The sequence below is a fragment of the Sinohyriopsis cumingii genome, chromosome 6 (assembly GCF_028554795.1).
Source record: "Sinohyriopsis cumingii isolate HCF-2022 chromosome 6, ASM2855479v2, whole genome shotgun sequence".
Taxonomy (NCBI): domain Eukaryota; kingdom Metazoa; phylum Mollusca; class Bivalvia; order Unionida; family Unionidae; genus Sinohyriopsis; species Sinohyriopsis cumingii.
Genome location: NC_142966.1, coordinates 138,360,324 through 138,381,425, shown reverse-complemented (window position 1 = coordinate 138,381,425; position 21,102 = coordinate 138,360,324). Strand labels below are relative to the sequence as shown.

Here is a 21,102-nt window from a genome sequence, read left to right as displayed (position 1 = left end):
TTATATAGTATTTCACATATCTCTAATAGACAGATAGAATCTTTTTATCTGATCAACAGGTAAACGAAATCTTCAAATTGATGATTGAGTAATTGAATAAGTGACTCCACAAAGGCTCCTCGCGGAGCAATGTGGTCGTTGTACCTTCTTTCCTAATTAACTTATATGTCATCCTTAATTTACCGTCTATTGATCAACTTGAAAAGATCTACATTTTCTTCCTCTTGATTTCATTTTTAAGTATTCAGGAATACACTGAAGCTAAAGCCACAGGTGGGAATAAACATTTTACATGTAGCTGTAATTATATCATTACAGCTAGATTACGCACGGTATCAAAGTAGTACAATCTCTCTCTCTCTCTCTCTCTCTCTCTCTCTCTCTCTCTTCCTTTCAGACACAAACACACACAAAGCACCACAAATGCACGACATTGTTTTTCACTACAAGAAAAATTTATCGAGAAAAATATGAACAGTTTTAAATCTGATGAAGATATTTCTCGTGTTTGTTAGTTTTTCATCCTTCCTTCCTCCACATTTAAACCTAAAATAAATTATTAAACAAGCAATCAGTAACACAGTTAGGTTTTCTAGAGCCAAGGCAATTGGAGTCATGAGCCGTGTCCAAGGACACGCCATGGTAACTGTCTGATTGGATGGTAAGATCCGAGCACGCATCTTTTCGGTCATGAGTCCAGCGCGATAACCACTGAGGCATCGATTAGTCTGCATACTCCTTGAGAAGTAAAGTCTCTTGTTTTATCATCGGCAATGACACGTACAAAGCAAACAGCAAGAAAGTCCACCGGAGAGGAGAGGAGTCGTAAGTCCTAAGTTTGCAGCCTAAAATATCTAGTGCTGGTTTTTGCATTTTTGTACTCGTGATTTTTTATTTTATTCATTACTGCACTTGTTCAAATTTTTGCACGTTTTATTTTTAAATTTTCACAAAATATTTATTGTGGGTTTTCCTGTCTGCAGTTTGAAAGTTGCTGTTACAAAATTCTGGACTAGGTGGAATTTCAGTTCACCTATACACATTGTTCAGCTATAGCTAATGCTGTGTTTTGAATTTTGTACTCGTGATTTTTTATTTGTCCATTTTTGTATTTTTTCAAATTTTGTGCATGCTTTAATTTACAATTTGCACAAATTATTTTCTGCGGGTTTTCCTGCCAGCAATTTGAAAGTTTGGGTTAAAAACTTATTGATTAGGTGGAATTTCAATTCACATGTACACTTTGTTAAACTACGTTTTGAAAGTATTATCATATAAAGTGGTGTGAGACCAGCTCAGTGAAAGTCATTTTCAAGAATAGTAAGCTCTATTCTAGGGAGCCCAGTTCACATCCAAATGGAAATAACTGCCCAAAATGGTGCAACCAACTGGAACTAAGATGAGTGTGTACTTCAGAAAGAATTTGGAGGGGAGTGGAGAAAGCCAAAGACTATTGGCGTCCCACCCTCCAGGATGTCAAACGCTTGACTTCGGGGAAATCCAGACCTGCCCTAGTTAGTCAGAAATTTTGATGGCACTGAAGGCCCAGGAAATTTCAACTGAGGGAATAGACGGCTTACAAAATGCGGGGCTAAATAAATTCATTCTATATTCTAAAAGCCATTAAACCCCAATACTTGACACTCAACAAATTGAAGTGAAAGGGGTCAATGCAGAAGTAAGCAAAACAACACCAATCATAGAGGTCAAGGCAAGAGTGGGAGACGTTACTATCTCAGGTCTCCCCCTAAAAATAGAGAACAAGGAAATAATACACAAAATTGAGAGAGTGTTACAAATAAAAGTGAGGAAGAACAAGATGGCCACTTTATGAGGATTTAGGGAGGTCAAATCCGGGGTTAGGATAATGACTATATTAAAGGAGGATGCAAAGAAAGTACCAGCATACTTTTACGTTATGAGGTTTTTACTAAATACGTGATATTGCGGAGATCGGCGACTCGTCATGTAAAGGTGTTATGCGTATCACGTGATACACAAAAGTGAAAATGTAGGACAAACAACGACAGCGGCTGTAAATATAGCATGTGTAAGGAAATACGAAACAATGGTATGGAACTGCATTTTTATTGCTGCTTTTATCTTACAGCCTTCAACAATGGAAATTTGATATCCTTAGTGTACAAATATATATATATATATATATATATATATATATATATATATATATATATATATATATATATATATATATATATATATATATATATATATCGGTTGCTCTATACATAATGGCCTCTTCTGGTATCTACACAACGAATCAGAAGACATAAGTAAATATGTTACATATCACAGATGAATTTTGAATGTGTGAGATTTATACGTTTGTTTACTCGTGTTTTAATTTTTACACTTAAAAAGAAATATCTGAATAACGGTTCCTACATATTAAATAAGCTGCCATTTGAACAGTAACATTGTCTTACTATGTAATATATAAAATGCAAATTTTGGTAATACATAAATTATGCCCTATGAGTCCCACTAATAGTTTATTTTTTGTATATAAACATCTTTTTTCAGTTTTGCATATCAAGCCTGTAGTAATCTACCATTATTTAGACACCTGGAAGGATAACATTTGAAAATTTTTTGTTAAAATATTTTTTTCTTCTGATCTCTGAGTTGATGGCAGGACCCTAAGTACCCCCCTGCACCAAATTGGCCTGTATATAATTCTGAACTATACAAACGAGTGAGGAGGAAGGACTCCATATATAAATCTTAAGTGTGTTTTCTTATTTCTGTTGTATGTATGTATGTATGTATGTATGTATGTATATATATATATATATATATATATATATATATATATATATATATATATATATATATATATATATATATATATATATATATATATATTGTACTTTTTATTTATCTAGATCCTCTCTGTTTCATTATTGGATCCGCCCCTGTACCACGGAACTGAAAGGCTTTGCATTACAAGCACATCTATTGATAAAAAACATCCCCCACCCTCGATGTTAATCGAATATGTTTTAGTTTCTAAATAGATGTAAATGACGAACCTGATTTGGTGTAACTGTTGCTGGGATAGGGTCGGGATGATCCGTCGTCGGTCTACTCCCACCTACGAAATGTTTACTGCAGACATATGATTTAGTCAGTAGTAAAAGTTCCCCTTCCACAAGTACGCACCTAACGCCCGTACTTTTCGACATTTTGGAATTTAAAATACACACGTCATATGTTCACGATCTGATATCTACTATCGCTGTTACAAAGTCCAAAGCATCAATGTCTTGAAGCACCGCGATTTTTTTCGCTTTTCAGGGATAAATGCAATCTCTTCAGTGTGTTCCGCCATTTATATTGTAGTTAAAAAGCCAGTTTATTGTCATATATTCTGCAGTTGAGTCTGCGAGCTATAAATAGGCGTGCTAGTTTAAGCAATTAACAGTGTCGGTCGATCTCTGCTATAGGGGGTGTGAGTATGATAGGGCCTGCACCCGATGCCGACAGAGAGCACACAGTCCAAGAGACTGCAAAACCCGTCGGCGGCACCCACGTACGCTAACATAGCAGCAAGCAACAGAGCAACCATGAACGGAAATGAACAAGAAGACACACAAACAAATACTGGGAACATGATAAGGGGAATAAGGCAGAAACAAACAAGCAATGACAAGCTAGAGACAAACACGGAAGAGAATACTAAACAGTTTAGGGATGCGTTGGTCAGAAATGAAAATGAATCACTGGAGACCACGCACGTAACACACATCCCTAACCTTGATGTGACGGCCATAAGGGGGAATAGAAAGCCCCAAACAAGTCAGGAGTGGGAACATTTCCTGAGCCCCATTAAAACGGGTAAGATGGCCACGCCCCACAAGGAGCATATCATGCTCAAAAATAGGTTTGCCCTTTAGAAGAAGAGACCTCACTAGACGGGGATAACGCTCAAATAGAGCACAGTCCGGTGAACCTTACTGATATCAAACCATTAGTGTCTACACCTATTCCCAAGTTAAGAATTAAAAAACGGAAAATGACACTATCAGTGACAAGCTCGTTACATGGCAGTGTCACCACTCCGTCACAGGGCAAAACGACACAACTGACAATCATTGGAAATGCTGCCACACGAATACAGAAAAAGGTTATAAACCTCCAAATGGGGAACCTTTTCAAGTGGGAGAAACGGACAGTGACGAAGATGATAGAAGTACGGACGAGGACCAAAGGAACGAAAAGGCAAGCACGGACAACGACAAACTGAACAATATGTAGAAAACGAGATAACTGATCGTCAGTTGTATTCTACTGGGAAAGACGATATATATGAAATAAATCAAGTAAATGAAACCCGAAACAGCGGAAGTGAAGGGGAACCAGTGCCCCCTGCAACATAGATAGAACAAATATAGTTAATGTAAAACATCAATAATAGTGGTATGCAAAATTAGATAATGTCACGTAATACGGCAACCTGGTTGGAAAACACAAATGGAAGGAAAAAACTTCCGAATAGCTTCTACAAACACAAATGGGATAGATAGGGGGGAAAAAATCTATCAAAGGAAACTGAATACGATATGTTGTTAATCCAAGAAACACACACATTTTCTAAAGATTTAATTACAATTATAGAAGATACACTAGATGTAATAATCATCTTAAATGACTATAAGCACTACGATATAAGGGGAGGGGTTGCAACTATAATAAAAAACAGAAGAAATATAAATTGGGAGAAGATAAATGAGGGGGACATTTTTGCTGGGAGAATGCTACACATAGTAATAGGAAAATATCATGTAATAAATATATACTTTCCTGCAAACAAATATAAAACACAACAGTTTATAGAAAACCTACATAAATATTTGCATAACTATTCGATGGAAAATTTAATAATAGGAGGGGATTTTAACTGGGTGGGGAAAAATGTAGATAGAATTGGGGAACTAACTAAGTTAAAGTATCTGACCACAAACTTATTAACATTGAAATCTGCACAAAAAGTAGGATAAAATGGGGGAAAGGGTTATGGAAAATTAACAACAAAATCCTAGAAGAAAATGACTTTATAGAAAAAGTAAACGAAGACATGTTAATTTAAAATAAATGGAAATAAAGATACAATAAAGGAGTGGGATATTCTGAAAAAATAAAATTAAGACAAAAGCTATTAAATTCTCGGTAAAAAGGAAAGAACTACAACATATGGAGAAAGAAGCTATATAAAAAAAACAATTAGAGAAAACAAATACAGAGGAAATGAATAAAATATTAAAAGAAAAGCTTAAGATAATACTAGATGAAGAAAGCAAAGGAAGAGAAAGAAGAGCTAGAAAATTCACTAAGATATATAAGAAAGCAGATGGACTGTTTTAAAGGGAAGAACTGAGAAGGGGGGGGGGACACGTATAACTATTAGGAAATAACAATAATAGGGAAATACAAGGGAAGACAGAGATAATAAACTACATTAGGGAATATTATGCGGAACTATATACAACACAGAATATAGATTCAGCAATTATTAATAACTACCTAGATGAAATTGCATGTGAGAAAATATTCAGAACTTAAAGACTTATGTGACAATTGTATTTCCATGGATGAATTAATACAAACGCTTAACAAACTAGCAAAAGGGAAATCCCCATGTGGAGATGGGCTCACCGCGGAATACTATAAAAAAAATTCCAAGGTAAGTTATCGCCGATTCTTGAGAGTCTATATAATAACATTAACTTAAGAAACGAGACAATGTCCAACACAATGAGGGATGGGATAATCACCTTAATTTATAAAGAGAAAAAGGATAGGAAAAACTTAAAAACCTGGAGGCCCATCTCCCTTCTAAATCTAGACTACAAAATTTTAAGTCGAATATTAGCTAACAGGGCCAAAGAAGGGGTAAATAAAATGATAAATATAAACCAAACATGGGGGGGGGGGGGAGGGGCAAGATATCCAAAGTAATATTCTTTATTAAAAACAGTGATAGAGTACATACAAGTAACTGGTCAGGAAGGTGCCATGGTACTTTTTGACCAGGAAAAGCCTTTGACAGATTAGAACATAACTACATACAGAAAGTTCTGGATAAATTTGGTTTTGTGACGAATTTCCGAAATTGGACCAAAATCCTGTACAATAAAATAACCTCAAGAGTACAGGTAAATGGGGCAGTCACAGATAAATTCGTCATAAAAGATCAGTGCGGCAAAGGTGCCAATTGTCCTTGCTATTATATGTGATAGAAATTGAACTCCTATGTATTAAAATACGACAAAACAGAAATAAAGGTAATAAAAATCCCGAATATAAAAGAAGAGTTTAAGATGCTCCAACATGCAGATGATTGTACAAACTTTATAAAAGACCCAAATTCCAAAAGTATTTACTTGGAAAAAGAATTCGAATCGTTTGGAAAGGCCTCTGGGTCGAAAATAAATCACGACAAGACTAAAATTTTAAAAATAGGAAACTGGAGGGGAAATCACCCGGGTTTACCACCTTTACTAAAAGTTTGAGTAAAAGCCTTAGGTATATTTTTTGGAAAAGGTGGAGAACAGGAAAATAATAAAACCATGGAAAAACAAATAAAAGAGAAAACCAAAATCTGTGCACTCACGCCACTATGCATAATGGAGCGGGCACAAGAAAGCCAGAACCTACTTGTGCTCAAACATAAACTACACACTAAAATCAACAGACATAGAAAATAAAAAACTACATAAACTAGATTATATGACACAATCAACTATATTTGGAGTTGCAAGACACATTACATTAAAAAGGAGACATTATACAGAGCCAAAACAAGAGGCGGGCTAGCTCTGCCTAGCACAGTGCTAATGAAAGGCACAAACATCCATAATAGGATAAAAATGATAAACCCAGAGCCGAAAACACCATGGGAAGGGATATTTATATCTATTGGTTTAAAATGAGGAGCAGAAAAGATATATATAAGAACAATAAATTATCAAAGCTACTTGAAGTCTCCAGGAAGTTTAGATACATAAGCGAGCTACTAGTCAAATAGAGAGATAAGAAAGAGTTATGGGATTTACACAAAACCAAAACATATCAATGGGTAAGGGAATACATTACAAAATATATAAAGAGAAAAATTGAGCAAGAACATATTGAAGTAAACTGGGATAGAACATGGGGACACTGGAGTAAAATAAACTCAGTAAAAAATACAGAGTATAATGATTAAATACTTGCATAACTCCTGGTTAACAGGTGAAGTAGCAGTGAGAAGACGGATGATCAGATTTATACCGAGATGTCCATTATGCAAAAATGCTGACTTCACTAAATACCATACCATGGTGCAATGCGACCAAACGAAACAAGATTGGATAAAGCTAATCATGGAGAAATGCAAAAAAGAGAGGATAACGCTAATCATGGAGATATGCAAAAAAGAGAGAATAAAGCCAGTCATGGAGATTTGCAAAAAAAGAGAATAAAGCTAATCACGGAGATATGCAAAAAAGAGAGGATACAGCTAATTATGGAGATATGCAAAAAAGAGAGAATAAAGCTAGTCATGGAGATATGCAAAAGAAGAGGATAAAGCTAATCAAGGAGATATGCAAAAAATAGAGGATAAAGCTAATCATGGAGACATGCAAAAAAGAGAGAATAAAGCTAATCATAGAGATATGCAAAAAGAGGGGATAAAGCTAATCATGGAGATATGCAAAAAAGAGAGATATCGGAGGAACAACATCTTATATTTAGACGGGAAATTCGAGAAAAAATAGTAGTCAAAATAACTGACTACATCACTAAAACAATGATGGCCTGCGCATCATAACAAGGAGGAGGGATATGGGAGAGGTGCCCCGGTTTACAGCCCACTAGGGGTATGTTCCGTCAGTGCGCGGGAGGGAGTCCCGCGCCATCTCCCAACTCATGGCAATATAATTTATTTTTTTTATAGATCCTCCGATGCCTCAAACAAGATCCTTCTTTCCTAACACAGCTAACCAACAAAGGTACATTGGATACCCATTAAACTAATTCTAGATTAACAATGGAGATTTCACTCCTTTATATTTCGCTCCCCTTCCAACAAATTATGAAACCTTAAAGGGACAGGGAACCTGCATGCTGGTAAAGTACGATACAACACATGGGATCCGATATAACCATAGGGAACTAAACATTTTTTTATTTATCTTTTCTTGATTTTAGGCCCTTTCGGACCAATTTCACAATACGTAGAGAATCTACCGTCCAAGAGGGCAAAAAAGTATATGCCCGCAAATAAAGAGATGCATGATTACCAAATAAAGAGAATGCAGTTCATTATATAGGGCATGGCCTTGTCACCAACAAACTAGTCCGAGGAAACAATGAGAATCGCCACGCCATAAACAAGCATCGAAAATAATAGTTCTTTTTTTTCTTCTCTCGTCTAAGCCACCGATTCTAATTTTGAACTTAAAAGAATTTTAAAAAATGGAAATTAGACAAATAAACAACAAATAAATCTAAATAATCAGAAAAAAATAAATGTACTGTAAGACAACTTGAGGGAAATATAGATATGGATGTTGTCCTAACAAACAATCTATAGCATACACACAATATAACAAATACACATATAACATACATAGGACGTAGGCGACCCTTAGCAAAGGTCACTTTCAAAACAGAAGAGAAGGGATTCCGACTAGGAACACGAAGCCTGGTTCGGATGAATAATCCTTAAGATACACTAGGGACTACAAATACACCGTCAAAAAAATTAAACATTATTTTTTTTATCAAAATTCTGTTTTTAACAAATACAAACATACACACCTAAGGGGCAACATGAACACATAAAGACACTTTTCTATTCTTTTTTTAAATGGGGAGAGGGATCATCTGTCTGGTGCACCCCCACCCCCAGAAGTGTTGCTACATTGTTAATACGCTTCATATCCCTTTCCTGCCGTAGCGCACACACGAAATATCAGGGTAAAAGTTCAATGGTACGTTGAAATGTATGTATGTATGTATGTATACATAAACCGATCAAGTAGCCCAGCCAAGACATACAAAAGACTTCTAAAAATGGTACGATGGATGATCGGATGTTTACAATACAATGCATAATGTTTTAATTATCAATTAATTCTACTGATAAACATTTCATCAAATGATTTATATAATCTGCTGTTACTTTTTTCATAAAAGGAATCGGAGTTGAGCCACATTTGGTGAACACCTTCTTACTGTATCACACAGGCTGCTACTTTGCCTTGAGAAACTTTTTCACACAGATTGCCATGTGAATCTATGAACAAGTAATTGTGATTAAAGTATATTCGATGCCTAATATAATTACTGCTATATGTACGACAAAGTCATGTATCATGATTTTAAATTAAAATCAATAATTAGAGAGAAGCACATTCTTTTGTTTATTCTGATACATTATTGAAGGACAAGAACATTCTACAATAAATGTATAGCATATAGAAAGACACCTAAAACTTGAATACAAGCTTTCTGAAACGTTTAATGCCTTCATTGGAAGGTCATAATTCACTTGAAGGTCATAGACCACTGTATAAATATACAAGCATACGCACTCTTGAACGATTACCAGTGTCATTGTCATTATATTAAATTAAATGCATTATTTATGAAACACCTGCTAATATAATACCAACAAAATTGAATAAAAGCAACATTACTTACGTATGTAAAACCTTATCAGCAGACTATTTGTGCAGTGTGTAGTTTAAAAATCGACAGTATAAATATTTCGCCATTGCTAATTCAAAATATAATTGTCAAATACTAAATACGTTAAGTAGATACCGGTGCTCTTCATTGGCTTTCTCAAGCACTGCGGGGCACCATTGAAGTCCTCCTATTCAATGTAAACCTAATTCAATTCGTTACGTATTGACGTGAAACAAACCTGAATGTAGATATACAATAGGCAAATATAGTAATTCCACGAGAGGATATACAATAGGCTGACATAGTAATTCCATGACAGAGGTGGTCAGCTAGATATACAATAGGCTGACATAGTAATTCCATGAGACAGGTGGTCAGCTAGATATACAATAGGCTGACATAGTAATTCCACGAGAGAGATGGTCAGCTAGATATACAATAGGCTGACATAGCAATTCCACGAGGGAGGTGGTAAGCTAGATATACAATAGGCTGACATAGAAATTCAACGAGAGAGGTGGTCAGCTGGATATACAATAGGCTCAACACCTGAGAAGTGGTCAGCTATGATGCATGGCGTACTATTTACATAGTTTAAACAGCATTAGCCAAGAAAGGTGTAAATTATACATTCGTTTTATGAGCTTAACGTATGAATCATTTAATGGAGCCGTTTATTTTCGCATAAGCATTTAATAAAAACACGTGACAGGATAACCTGATTCTCTCATTTCTCAAAATCCATGTACTGTTTCAACAAAGCGCATGGTCAGTTAGGCAGCTACTGAATGTCAAACACATATTTGTCAAAGATGTGTCTAATAAAATGTCATGCATATGCCATATTATGTAGAGTTTATGATACTGTGCAAATTGTCCATACTTGGGCTTGATAGTGTGTGTGAAAATGTTATATTGTTTTTGCTTTTACTAATTATTAGACACTCTTTATCGCTATAACAAAGAAATAACTATATAAACTGATTACATCTGAATGGACCTAAATTAAAAAATGTTTATTATTTTGTTGTTATTTAACGTATATGGTCTACCGTCGGTATTTACTGCATAAAAAGTAAATGCATGAAAATGCTTCGAAAGACGCAAAAGTTTTAATGAGACTCTTTTGGTAGCTTTTGCGAGTATTTGAATTAGATCAAAGTTATTAGTCATGAAAATAAAACGAAACGAAACAAATTATTAGTGACTAATTAGTGACTAATTTAATACCTTGAAGGCCTAGTTTTCAATATTAATTTTAATTTATTTCATCTCCTTCAAAACATGTTGCGCTAAAAAGACTATTTAAGTTTGTTTTCATTTTTCTATCCTTTAAGAAAGTGCTTTGCAACATTAAAATACCACGGTAATTAATACACCAAAGGTTCGGTGCAAAATAATGCACTGCGTTTGGCACACATATTTCATGGACTTTATTAACGAAATCGTGAATAAAAATCATCACAAATGCTTTCAACGCGTTAGATGTTACGCAGTGCGCATACGATGTACTCCAAGGATATCAGACTATGTTTGCATATTTGATTTCAACCTCTATGGCCTTGATCTCGAACCAGAGATATGTGTTAAAACTGCACATCTTTCACAAATATGAATCAAAATGTTATGATCGGCGTGGTCCCATGCTTAATTTGTTTTTATTTAAAAATTTATTGTATGGTTGCAAGGACCTTTGGTCATAATTCTTTACTCTACTGCAAAATATTACTCATATTTATTCAAATCAATCAAGAGGTTTAATTTCTATATTTGCATTAAGATCTGTATCATGTCGCCCTCTAAGTAAGAGGGGTGGTTAATTGGATTTGGCTGGCATTATCTAGAGGATGACCTCCGTCGATATTATAACCCGGTATGAGTGGAAAGATAGAATTTCTACAGAGAACTGAGCAACACTATCGGGAAGAAATAATGCAATACGAACCCCCTTAAACAAGAAAAATAACAAAATTTAATGAAAACAAATTAATAGCGGCAATTCCAATTCACGTTATGTTACGTCAACTGATTTTGATAGCAGTGTCTAATTTGGATGTATTTCATCATAATAACAAGTTGTGAAAAGGGCGCAATGTCCACGACTGATTGCATCACCTTCGTCCCTTGACCATGTATCAACGTCTTCCTATTTCCTCGAGCCTTCCTATTCTCTACGCTTCACCTCTTTCTGGACTTCTTAGCCTTTTATTCTGAACTCGTCACACCTTTTTGTCCGGACGTCCGTCTTCGGACTGTCTCGTTTCTCTCCAGAAAGATGTTCTTTAAAGGACAAAACTACCCGATAATCGCTATATGTACCACTTTCTACATGTACATAAAATCTCTGACTTACGTTGCTCAGAAGTATACTAGCTATCTGCACTGCATACATTCTGACTTAATCCAATAGATCATCACTCTCGCCTCAAAGTGACCGACCATATATTGGCCGAGTGGTCTAAAGCGCTCTCCGTTACGGATCACTGCCATCTCACCTCTGTCTGCGGCGGTTCGAGTCTAGGATTCAGCCAATGTGGGTATGTGAGAAAGCTTGCCAGTAGCTTCTCGTGGGTCGGTGGTTCTTTCCGGGGTTTTCCCGGGTTCTTCCTCCACCATTAATACTGGCCGCCATGTATAGCCTATCGTGTGCTGAAAAATGGCGTTAAGCCCCAAAACAACAACAACAACAACAACCGACCATATATTAACATGTTAGCGGTATATCCTACACTACCACATGCTCGATTACTATTGCATAAAATTCACAAAATTCTAGTTCACAGTGACCCTTTACAAAGACTTTTCTGGCTTAAATGTGATAAAATTGTACTGCTCAATGCATTCAGCTTTAAGGTTCAATACAATTCAAAAATCGACTTGGAGTTGGATTTGTTCATAAATCTCCTGTTACGTAACCCTCAACCTTAGATGGTGTCATAAATAGAATTTCAAACAGCCAACAAGGCCACTATATGTCAGTGGATACATATCATCTGCGTACTCTTAATATATATATATATATATATATATATATATATATATATATATATATATATATATATATATATATATATATATATATATATATATATATATATATATATATATATATATATATATTTGGTGTATTGTACGTCATTGCACTGTTTTTTTTCTGGGTGGGGTAAGATAATAAGGAGATGCAGATATTACATATTCGTATGCGTTAGATACACCTGTAGAGCTTAGTGGTCTGAAATTTCACCAGTTTGGCATAGACGTTTTTCGCCTTTGCGTACTGCATTGTTCGCCCTGGCTTGCAAAATGCATGCGGTTATTTATTTACAACCCTAAATAATTATGCTAAGCAAAACTTTGAATCATCTACAAGTTCATTAATTAACGATGTTTGATCCGCTGTCGAAATGTAGGTTACAGTTACAAGATTATAAAGCTGTAAACACAGGACAGGGATTTTAAATATCATAATGCACCTTTGAGACTTAGGCGGAAAGATGAAGCTCATAAACAATCTACAATAAGTCCTCGTTTGTAAAACAAAAATTGCCAATTATAAAAATGTTCACAAATATAAAATAAATATTCGTATTTGAAACCAACGTTGCCAAGTATATAACTGTTGAACCCCATCTTAAAACTGATTATTGAATAATTGAATAAGTGACTCCACAAAGACTCTTCGCAGAACAATGTGGTCGTTGTACCTACTTTCCTAATTATCTTATATGTCGTCTTTTGATCAACTTGAAAATGTCTACATTTTCTTCCTATTGTTTCCATTTTTAAATATTCGGGAGTACACTAAAGCTAAACCCACAGGTGGGAATAAACATTTATCATGTAGCTGTGTAGATGTAGATTAAGCACGATATCAGAGTAGTTGTTGTTGTTGTTGTAGGGTTTAACGCCATTTTTCAGCACACGATAGGCCAGTATTAACGGTGGAGGAAGAACCCTGGAAAACCCCAGAAAGAACCACCGACCCTCGAGAAGCTACTGGCAAGCTTTCTCACATACCCACATTGGCCGAATCCGAGACTCGTTCCCACGCAGACAGAGGTTAGATGGCAGTGATCCGTAACGGAAAGTGCTTTAGACCACCCGGCCACTCGGCGCCTCATATCAGAGTAGGACAATCGGAAATGTTTCTTTTAGTCTGCATTTAATAGCTGATTATATGAAACAACTCTCTCTCTCTCTCTCTCTCCAGCTTAGAAATCTTGCTTTAGACACAACACACACACACAATGCACCACAAATGCACTACATTGTGTTTTACAAAAAGACAAATATATCGAGAAAAATATAAATAGTTATAAATCTGTAGACGATATTTCTCGTGTTTGTTAGTTTTTCATCCTTCATTCCTCCATATTCCACCCTAGCGGCAACATTATTCAGATCCTTATGTCTAAAATAAACCTAAAATAAACTTTCTAAATTATTAAACAAGCAATCTAACTTTGACGTATTAATGTCAAATATACATCAAACATGACTGAATACAACCACGAGGAGTACATGCTTTACGGCAGAGTAACACAAGTAGGTTTTCTAGAGCCGAGGCAATTGGAGTCATGAGCTGTGTCCAAGGACACGCCATGGTAACAGTCTGATTTGATGGTACGATCCGTACACGCATCATGTCGGTCATGAGACCAGCACGATAACCACTGAGGCATTGAGAAGTCTGTAAAACTTCGTTCAACTTTTACCTGCATATATGCATATGCACAAAAATTAATAACACTAACTGTGATACTCACCGGGTAACACATTCAGTGGAAGGTATGACTATCTTCATCAATACTTACGTTTCTGCGTAAAAAAATACAAAAAGGAGTCAGCTCATAACTTTCAGTAACACCTTGCTAACATTGTGATATACATAAGTATAAACATTATTTCTGAAGTCCATAAGAATGAAATAAAACATTAGTTTATCCAGGTATTCCAAGAGCTGTGGACAGCCTTAATGACAGATTAGGAAGGTACATTGCAGTCACTAATTGACCCCTCAGGCGAAAAGGAGGAACATGCTTTTGATTTAATGGCATCTGCACCCAACGAACTGTAAATAATGTATATTTTAGCCGCATATGTAATGCTAGAAAGACATATATTGTGTGGTGGCAAATTCATGCCTAAAAGCAGTTTAAATGGTTAAAGTTTATTTACTTGCTTTTTCGGCTTTCCTAGTTAGAAGCTGTATTACGAAAATTTACTTGAAACAAAACAACAACGTTCAATGAATATAGTTCTGATTGGCAAGTGGAAATTTATTCAGTTTGCAAGTGTGTATGTGTGTTTTAAATTTGATTTGGATTTTAACGTAGCTTTAACAATTTTTCAGGCATATCGCTACGATGTCTGCATTTTGGCAGTTAATAGTGATGTCTAGCACTGGGGCATCATGTCGCAGACATGTATCATGATGTCCCACCCAGTCATATTATCCTCACACCAGGCCGACCAGTCCTACCACTAACTTCGTAATGCTAAGCACCAAGCGAGGCAGCTGTTAGTACCAGTTTAGAGTGATGTCTAGCACTTGGTCATCATGCCGCAGACATGTAGCATCATGTCCCACCCAGTCTCCTCTACTGAACAGCTGTTTTGATTCTATGGAAAAATATTAAAATATTATGTTAAATAATCTTATTGATATTGTCTGCACTCGCTTATACGTAGAGTCCGACTTCAGACAGCATAGACTCTGACCTACCGTTGATTAATGAGGCAGCATATTAGAATCTATGTTTTTAGTTCTACAGATTACTCTTGACAAGCACGTGGCGGAAAAGGACCTTTTATTCAGTGTATTTGCTGTGGCTTTTTACAAATAGAATTCTTCAACTAAGGGACCAGAATAAACAGTAACAAAACTCAACTAAATATCAGATGTCATAAAAAGGTTTATAAATATTGCTTTACCAACACGCTATACTTGCATTTCTAACACCCTCTACCTGCATTTCCAACACCCTATACATGAAGGTCAAATTGTTCATCAGATTATGTAGTTCATCGTGTGTCATGGAAAGACTGTAGTATGGTTTCTCATAGTTCATGTGTTTGCCATGACAATGCAAATACAATAGGTGTACTCTGTCTAATTTCAATAAACTATTAAAATCAAGATCAGAAAAGATGCAATTACTTGAATTTTTTCATACGATACACAATTTTAGCGAACTAACCACTTGAAGCGTAATCGATAAGTAAAATAGAGAGAGGTCGGATCTCGCTAAGAACACGTTGATTAAGAGTAAATCAAAACGGACCTCGTTGAAAAAGTTTGAATTGGAGTAAATGAAAGCGGATCTCCTTAACACCACGTTCAGTCAGAGCAAACGAAAGCAGACCTCGTTGATAACAAGTTGAATCAGAATAAAAGAAAGCTGACCTCATTTAGAACACGTTGAATTAGAATAAATGAAACTGACCTCGTTGAGAACACGTTGAATCAGAATAAACTAAAGCAGATCTAGCTGAGAACACGTTGAATTTGAGTAAATGAAAGCGGATCTCCTTAAAAGCACGTTCGGTCAGAGTAAATGAAAGCGGACATTGTTGAGAGCACGTTGAATCAAAATAAATGAAAGTTGATCTCGTTACGAATACGTTGAATCATAGTAAACAAAAGCGGATCTCGCTAAGAACACGTTGAATCAGAGTAAATCAGTATACGTGGTTAAACATCATCTCTTTAACATTTACTTTATTTCTATCTTAGTACGGAGCCCAACATAATTTCATATGCTATTTGAAGACAATCAATAAAAATTAATATAGATTTCGACCTGCAGAAACCTAGAGTTGCACAGATGAGAATAAAAAATGTTACCTTATTATCTAACCCGGTATGCACGGAAAACTTAAAATAAGAACCCCTACCAATTTTGAAGAACTTTGTCCCCATGGTTTGGAGTGGTCCGATATACCCCCCCCCCATCTGTGTTGATAATGATATACGGCATGTGGGTATGATGTCACCTGATTATTAAAACGTGCAGTTTTGCCGCATGCAAACTTTTCTGGAACACAACAGTTTAGACACCTAACAGCATTTGGTAGCAGCCATATCTAGCGCGAATTTCAAAATGGCCAAAGGTGAGAGGGTTGTGCTATTCCACGTGGATTTACAAGTCGCCAAACTTAAATAGTATGTACATATCACCAAAAGAACCCTCCAGGAGACAGTAGATCAGCAGCCGCGAGAAATACAGATAAGTGTATATAATGTACGCCGATCTGTTTGCAGAAGTTTACAGTTCTTAATAATTAGGCGATACCATGCCCTAAACTGCCAGTCAGTATCATTATAGGTGTTGGGCTGATTCATCGGCCAATGTTTAGATTAGAGGGTTATGGAACTCTAGCATGAAGTTAAGCGTGACATGTAGTTTCCATATCGTATAGTTGGCCATACAGGAAACGTTAAGTGCCACTGCTTGGGAATAAACTCTACTCTAACTTGTGGCTTTTCCATGAATTTCAATAGTTGATATATTTCTATTAACGCCTTACAAATTTCTACATGTTTTTTTTTTTTTTTTTTTTTTTAATGACATTCATAAACAGACGCTTCTTGTGAAGTCTCGATATTGGCAGGGTGCTCTTTTCCGCCTACATGGCCCATTTGATAATCGCTGCTGTTTCCATTCTGCGTATTATTTAGTTTCCTGGCTGTAGTCAGTTATATGATCATAAGAAGTAGCCATGGTACCATGGTCATCCTCATTTTGGACGAACACAGTCTTCAAACAAATAGTTCCAGGAAGTATAACAGAAACATAGAAGAAATTAAAAAAATCTCGTGACGAGAAAGCTGAAATTGTGCCGTAAGTCCTATGAAACCTGGGTCTAGTCGTTTTTCTCCGCTTCGATACTGAAACTCAAACTTTGCTTTTATATCCTACATCAACGTGGTTTGTTTAGTTCAGATCTACGGTCACAAGCAATCTGACAAATACGAATTTTAATTTACTCTGATTATATTATCCTTGAGTTTCAGTCAGCGAGAATCAAAATGGTTAATAAATCAAGTTCTTCTCAAAACATATAAGAGCTTCTGATGCAGAACGGTATCAAGAAATAAAATGGCCTTTAAGAAAAGATAGAAGATGGAAAAGAAAGAGCCTTAACATAAGGGAACAAAAAATATATAATAAATAGTCAGTGCTTTACGTTTGTTTTGATGAAAGAATAGCTTGTTATAATTGAAAGCATGCTTCCATGGCACTATGGAAGTTCAGTGATATTGAATAATAAATACCTATACTTCGTTTTGTACATTACGTTGTCTTATTCCTTTAAAGATTGCGCGTCGCATAACTACCGTATTCATCCGCGTATAACAACTACCGACTGCCATTCTATAAACTTCATCTGCCGTCACATAATACTCCGGCAGATCCTGGTCTATGTTATTTACGTAAAATTCCAAGTAGAACAGTTTAACATAGACCATGATTTGTCAGATCATTACAAGACATCAAATCTTGTTCAACCACGCTAGCATTTGAGCGGTATCATTTGCGTCGGCGACACACTTACTGAATGAAAGCTAATTGTTTTTGATAAGATGGTGTTGTGTTAGTGCCTTGTCCACAGGGAATTATTCTCCTATCGTGTTAACTGGTGGTTTAGAAACTAAGGGGAAATGCAATAATAAATAATAATTCTCATTTTTATGAATTGGCCGAGTTTACTACAATTTATTGGATGTAAACGATCATGTGATAATGATCTGGCATTTTGAACACATCAATAAATTCTGTGGACTTCTTTTGGTTCATTGTTTCCAGGTAATTGTATGTGAAGTTTGATCTTTATCAATGTTTTTCATGATAATAATAATAATAATAATAATAAGAAGAAGAAGAAGAAGAAGAAGAAGAAAATCAAGATCCCCACCCCATCCGCCCCTGTGATTTCTGATTAAAATTTACAAATCCCAGATTAAAATCGCCCATTGGAAATTTAAAAAAATGTAATTACACAGACCGTCCTGCACTTCAACACTCACCCCTTTTTCCTGAAGATGGCATATGGCAAGTATTACTAGCCAATCTTCCGCATTTATTACATTTCGCTTCGAAAACACGTTCCAGAAGCTGTTAAAGGTCATGATAGTATGACCAGAAGGGATCTCACTACAATGGACACGAGTTGGCTGTTGAATTTATATGTGGTCGTATGACGTCAGCACGTGGCAAATAATGCCCATTGGATAGCAAGTTTTATTTCCCCATAGAGAAACGAGTAGTGTCTTAAAATGGATCCCTGCAGTCAACCAATCTGAACACAGGAATTCATGTGATGTATATATATGATCGAGGCAGAAGTTCAAGGAGGTTGATTTTCATTCCTAAAATAAAGCTGACTAAATGGCCCGATTGATGAATATATCTTGATGTGAAGCAGATGTCTGTAGACTTACTTATCATATTTCCTTGGATCTGACAGAGAATACGCATTTTCAGTTGAGGGAGCTTCAACAAATAGAACCAAAGCACAAATCCTACGCAATGTCAAGAAGTTGGTTTCATTGTGGTTTGGTTTAGTTTGGTGTTTTATGGCACATCAACACCAGTAGGTAATTTAGTGCAGAGGCAACTTGAGCAATGTCCCTAGCACAATGATACCACAGCAAACGACCCAGGCTGATCCAATAATAATATCGGAACTCACACTTCTAGAATTACTTGTCCGGCACGTAAAGCAATGAGGCACCGTCTCTGATACCTCCGAGAGTCGCTTCATGCGATATGGCCGCTTTAGGAAATGATGAAGCATTGCAGCTGGGACTCTCGCAGAGGTACAAGTCAACAATACATAATAGCGGAGAGTAAAGACGACCACGACGTTTCGAAAGTATTGAAGGACGAGTCGACAGAGTAATCAGCACAACTTTATTACAGTTTGAGTTTGCCATCATCATCATTATAATAATGTTGCTGAATCAAAATATCAGTAATGTAAGGAACCAACAATTGTACTTTTTCGAGTGCTTTACGCTGGGGTTGGGGGGGGGGGGCATGTGATCCTCAGATAGCTTGAGAAAAAGAACTATTGCTCTATTTTGGGAAGAATTGACATCCGTCATGCCATTTTGGAATTTTTCATCTTGAGATAAAGGAAAAAAATACAATATCTTCGTCTGATCATTACGTTAGTCGGTCCCTAGCTCTCTGTACTCAATCAAAATTGAGTGTACACGTATTCCTTTATGGAGGTTAATATGGAAATCAGATAGAAACAATATAAGTATAATGTTATTCTTTTCAACCTACCAGTTTGGTTGCTGACTTAGAATGGGATGTTTTAAGGTTTGTCACTTTCGTTTGTAGGCTATCCGGAGATTTGAAATCTGTTGGTTGGCTAGCATCACGGATTAAACGTTGAGGCAGGAGTTTCCAGGAGATTGGTTTTCATTCCAAAAATAAAACTGGCATCGGACAATAAATCTTCGAGTTGAACTAGCTTATGACTATACGATTCCATTGCCAATTTCCTAATAATCTTCGGCAATTGTATTTAATCTCCATTTTCATAATGCTTGCTGCAAATAACAACATCGTGCACATCGTCTATTGACATAAAACCTGCGCGCGTTTATAATAAGATCTTCTTTTTCCACATATTTCTTTACTTTTCATCAGAGATATAATAAATATAAAAGACTGAACACCGTCTGTAATTTTGTCATGGACATGCTCCTACTGCACAAGAATAATGCACGATTGTGTATATTGTAATGGATAAACTCATTTTCTATAGCCAGACTGACCAGATTGTTCCTCAGCTGAAGACGCGGATGTAAACTTTTGACGTAATGGCCATCTTTTCTCAAAGCGCCCATTCAAGAATGCGCATCTGGTCTAATCCACATTCCAGAGTCTGCAGTGAGTGTTTCATTGCGGACTTTGGAAAGCAGCGCCTGTGAATACAGCCAGGAATGAAAGTGAAATTGGTTGAGGTACAAGGATCGGGAACTAAGTGATGAATAGCAAGAAAATTGTTACGTCATTTTGCTAAGTTTCAGATTTCAAAATAGTCTGCGTAAAGCCAAACGACATAACTGAGCTGCTAAACCCATTGCTATTAATAGTTCGAGATTCAAGATTCTTGTAAAGTATCAAATGAGTACAGAGAACAAACAATACATGTATGTACTGTAGATAAACTGTATACATATTTACATATTATTAAATAATTCATATTATTCAAATGATAAACGGAGGAATTTTTCAACTTTGTTGTTTGTATGCTTATTAAAAAATGCTCCTTGGTTTATATTCCACACTCGTTTCAATATACTAGCCAGTAAGTGAGCGGATGCGTGTTCATTGTTCAAGAAGTTTACCTTACAGTATTTGTAGTGCTCTACTTTCTTCA

At 36.0% G+C, this 21,102-nt stretch overlaps 1 protein-coding gene across 5 annotated transcripts in view; it reads right to left on the bottom strand.

Annotated features, from left to right (window-relative positions):
• Window positions 1-21,102, bottom strand: part of LOC149798088 (cholinesterase-like) — a 63,591-nt gene that overhangs the window by 31,639 nt on the left and 10,850 nt on the right. For 2 of the 5 annotated variants that reach the window (XM_089963178.1, XM_089963177.1), the window contains exon 1: window positions 14,514-14,667. The exons of 1 other annotated variant lie outside the window; for it this stretch is intronic. Coding sequence is in view for 2 of the 4 variants with exons in the window: in XM_089963173.1 (XP_089819299.1) it covers window positions 3,054-3,206 (153 nt within the window). In the remaining 2 variants the exon portion in view is untranslated. Of the gene's footprint in view, window positions 1-3,053; window positions 3,222-14,465; window positions 14,493-14,513; window positions 14,668-21,102 lie in introns of those variants that run through there. 2 more of the 5 variants (XM_089963174.1, XM_089963173.1) reach the window with 2 other exon arrangements.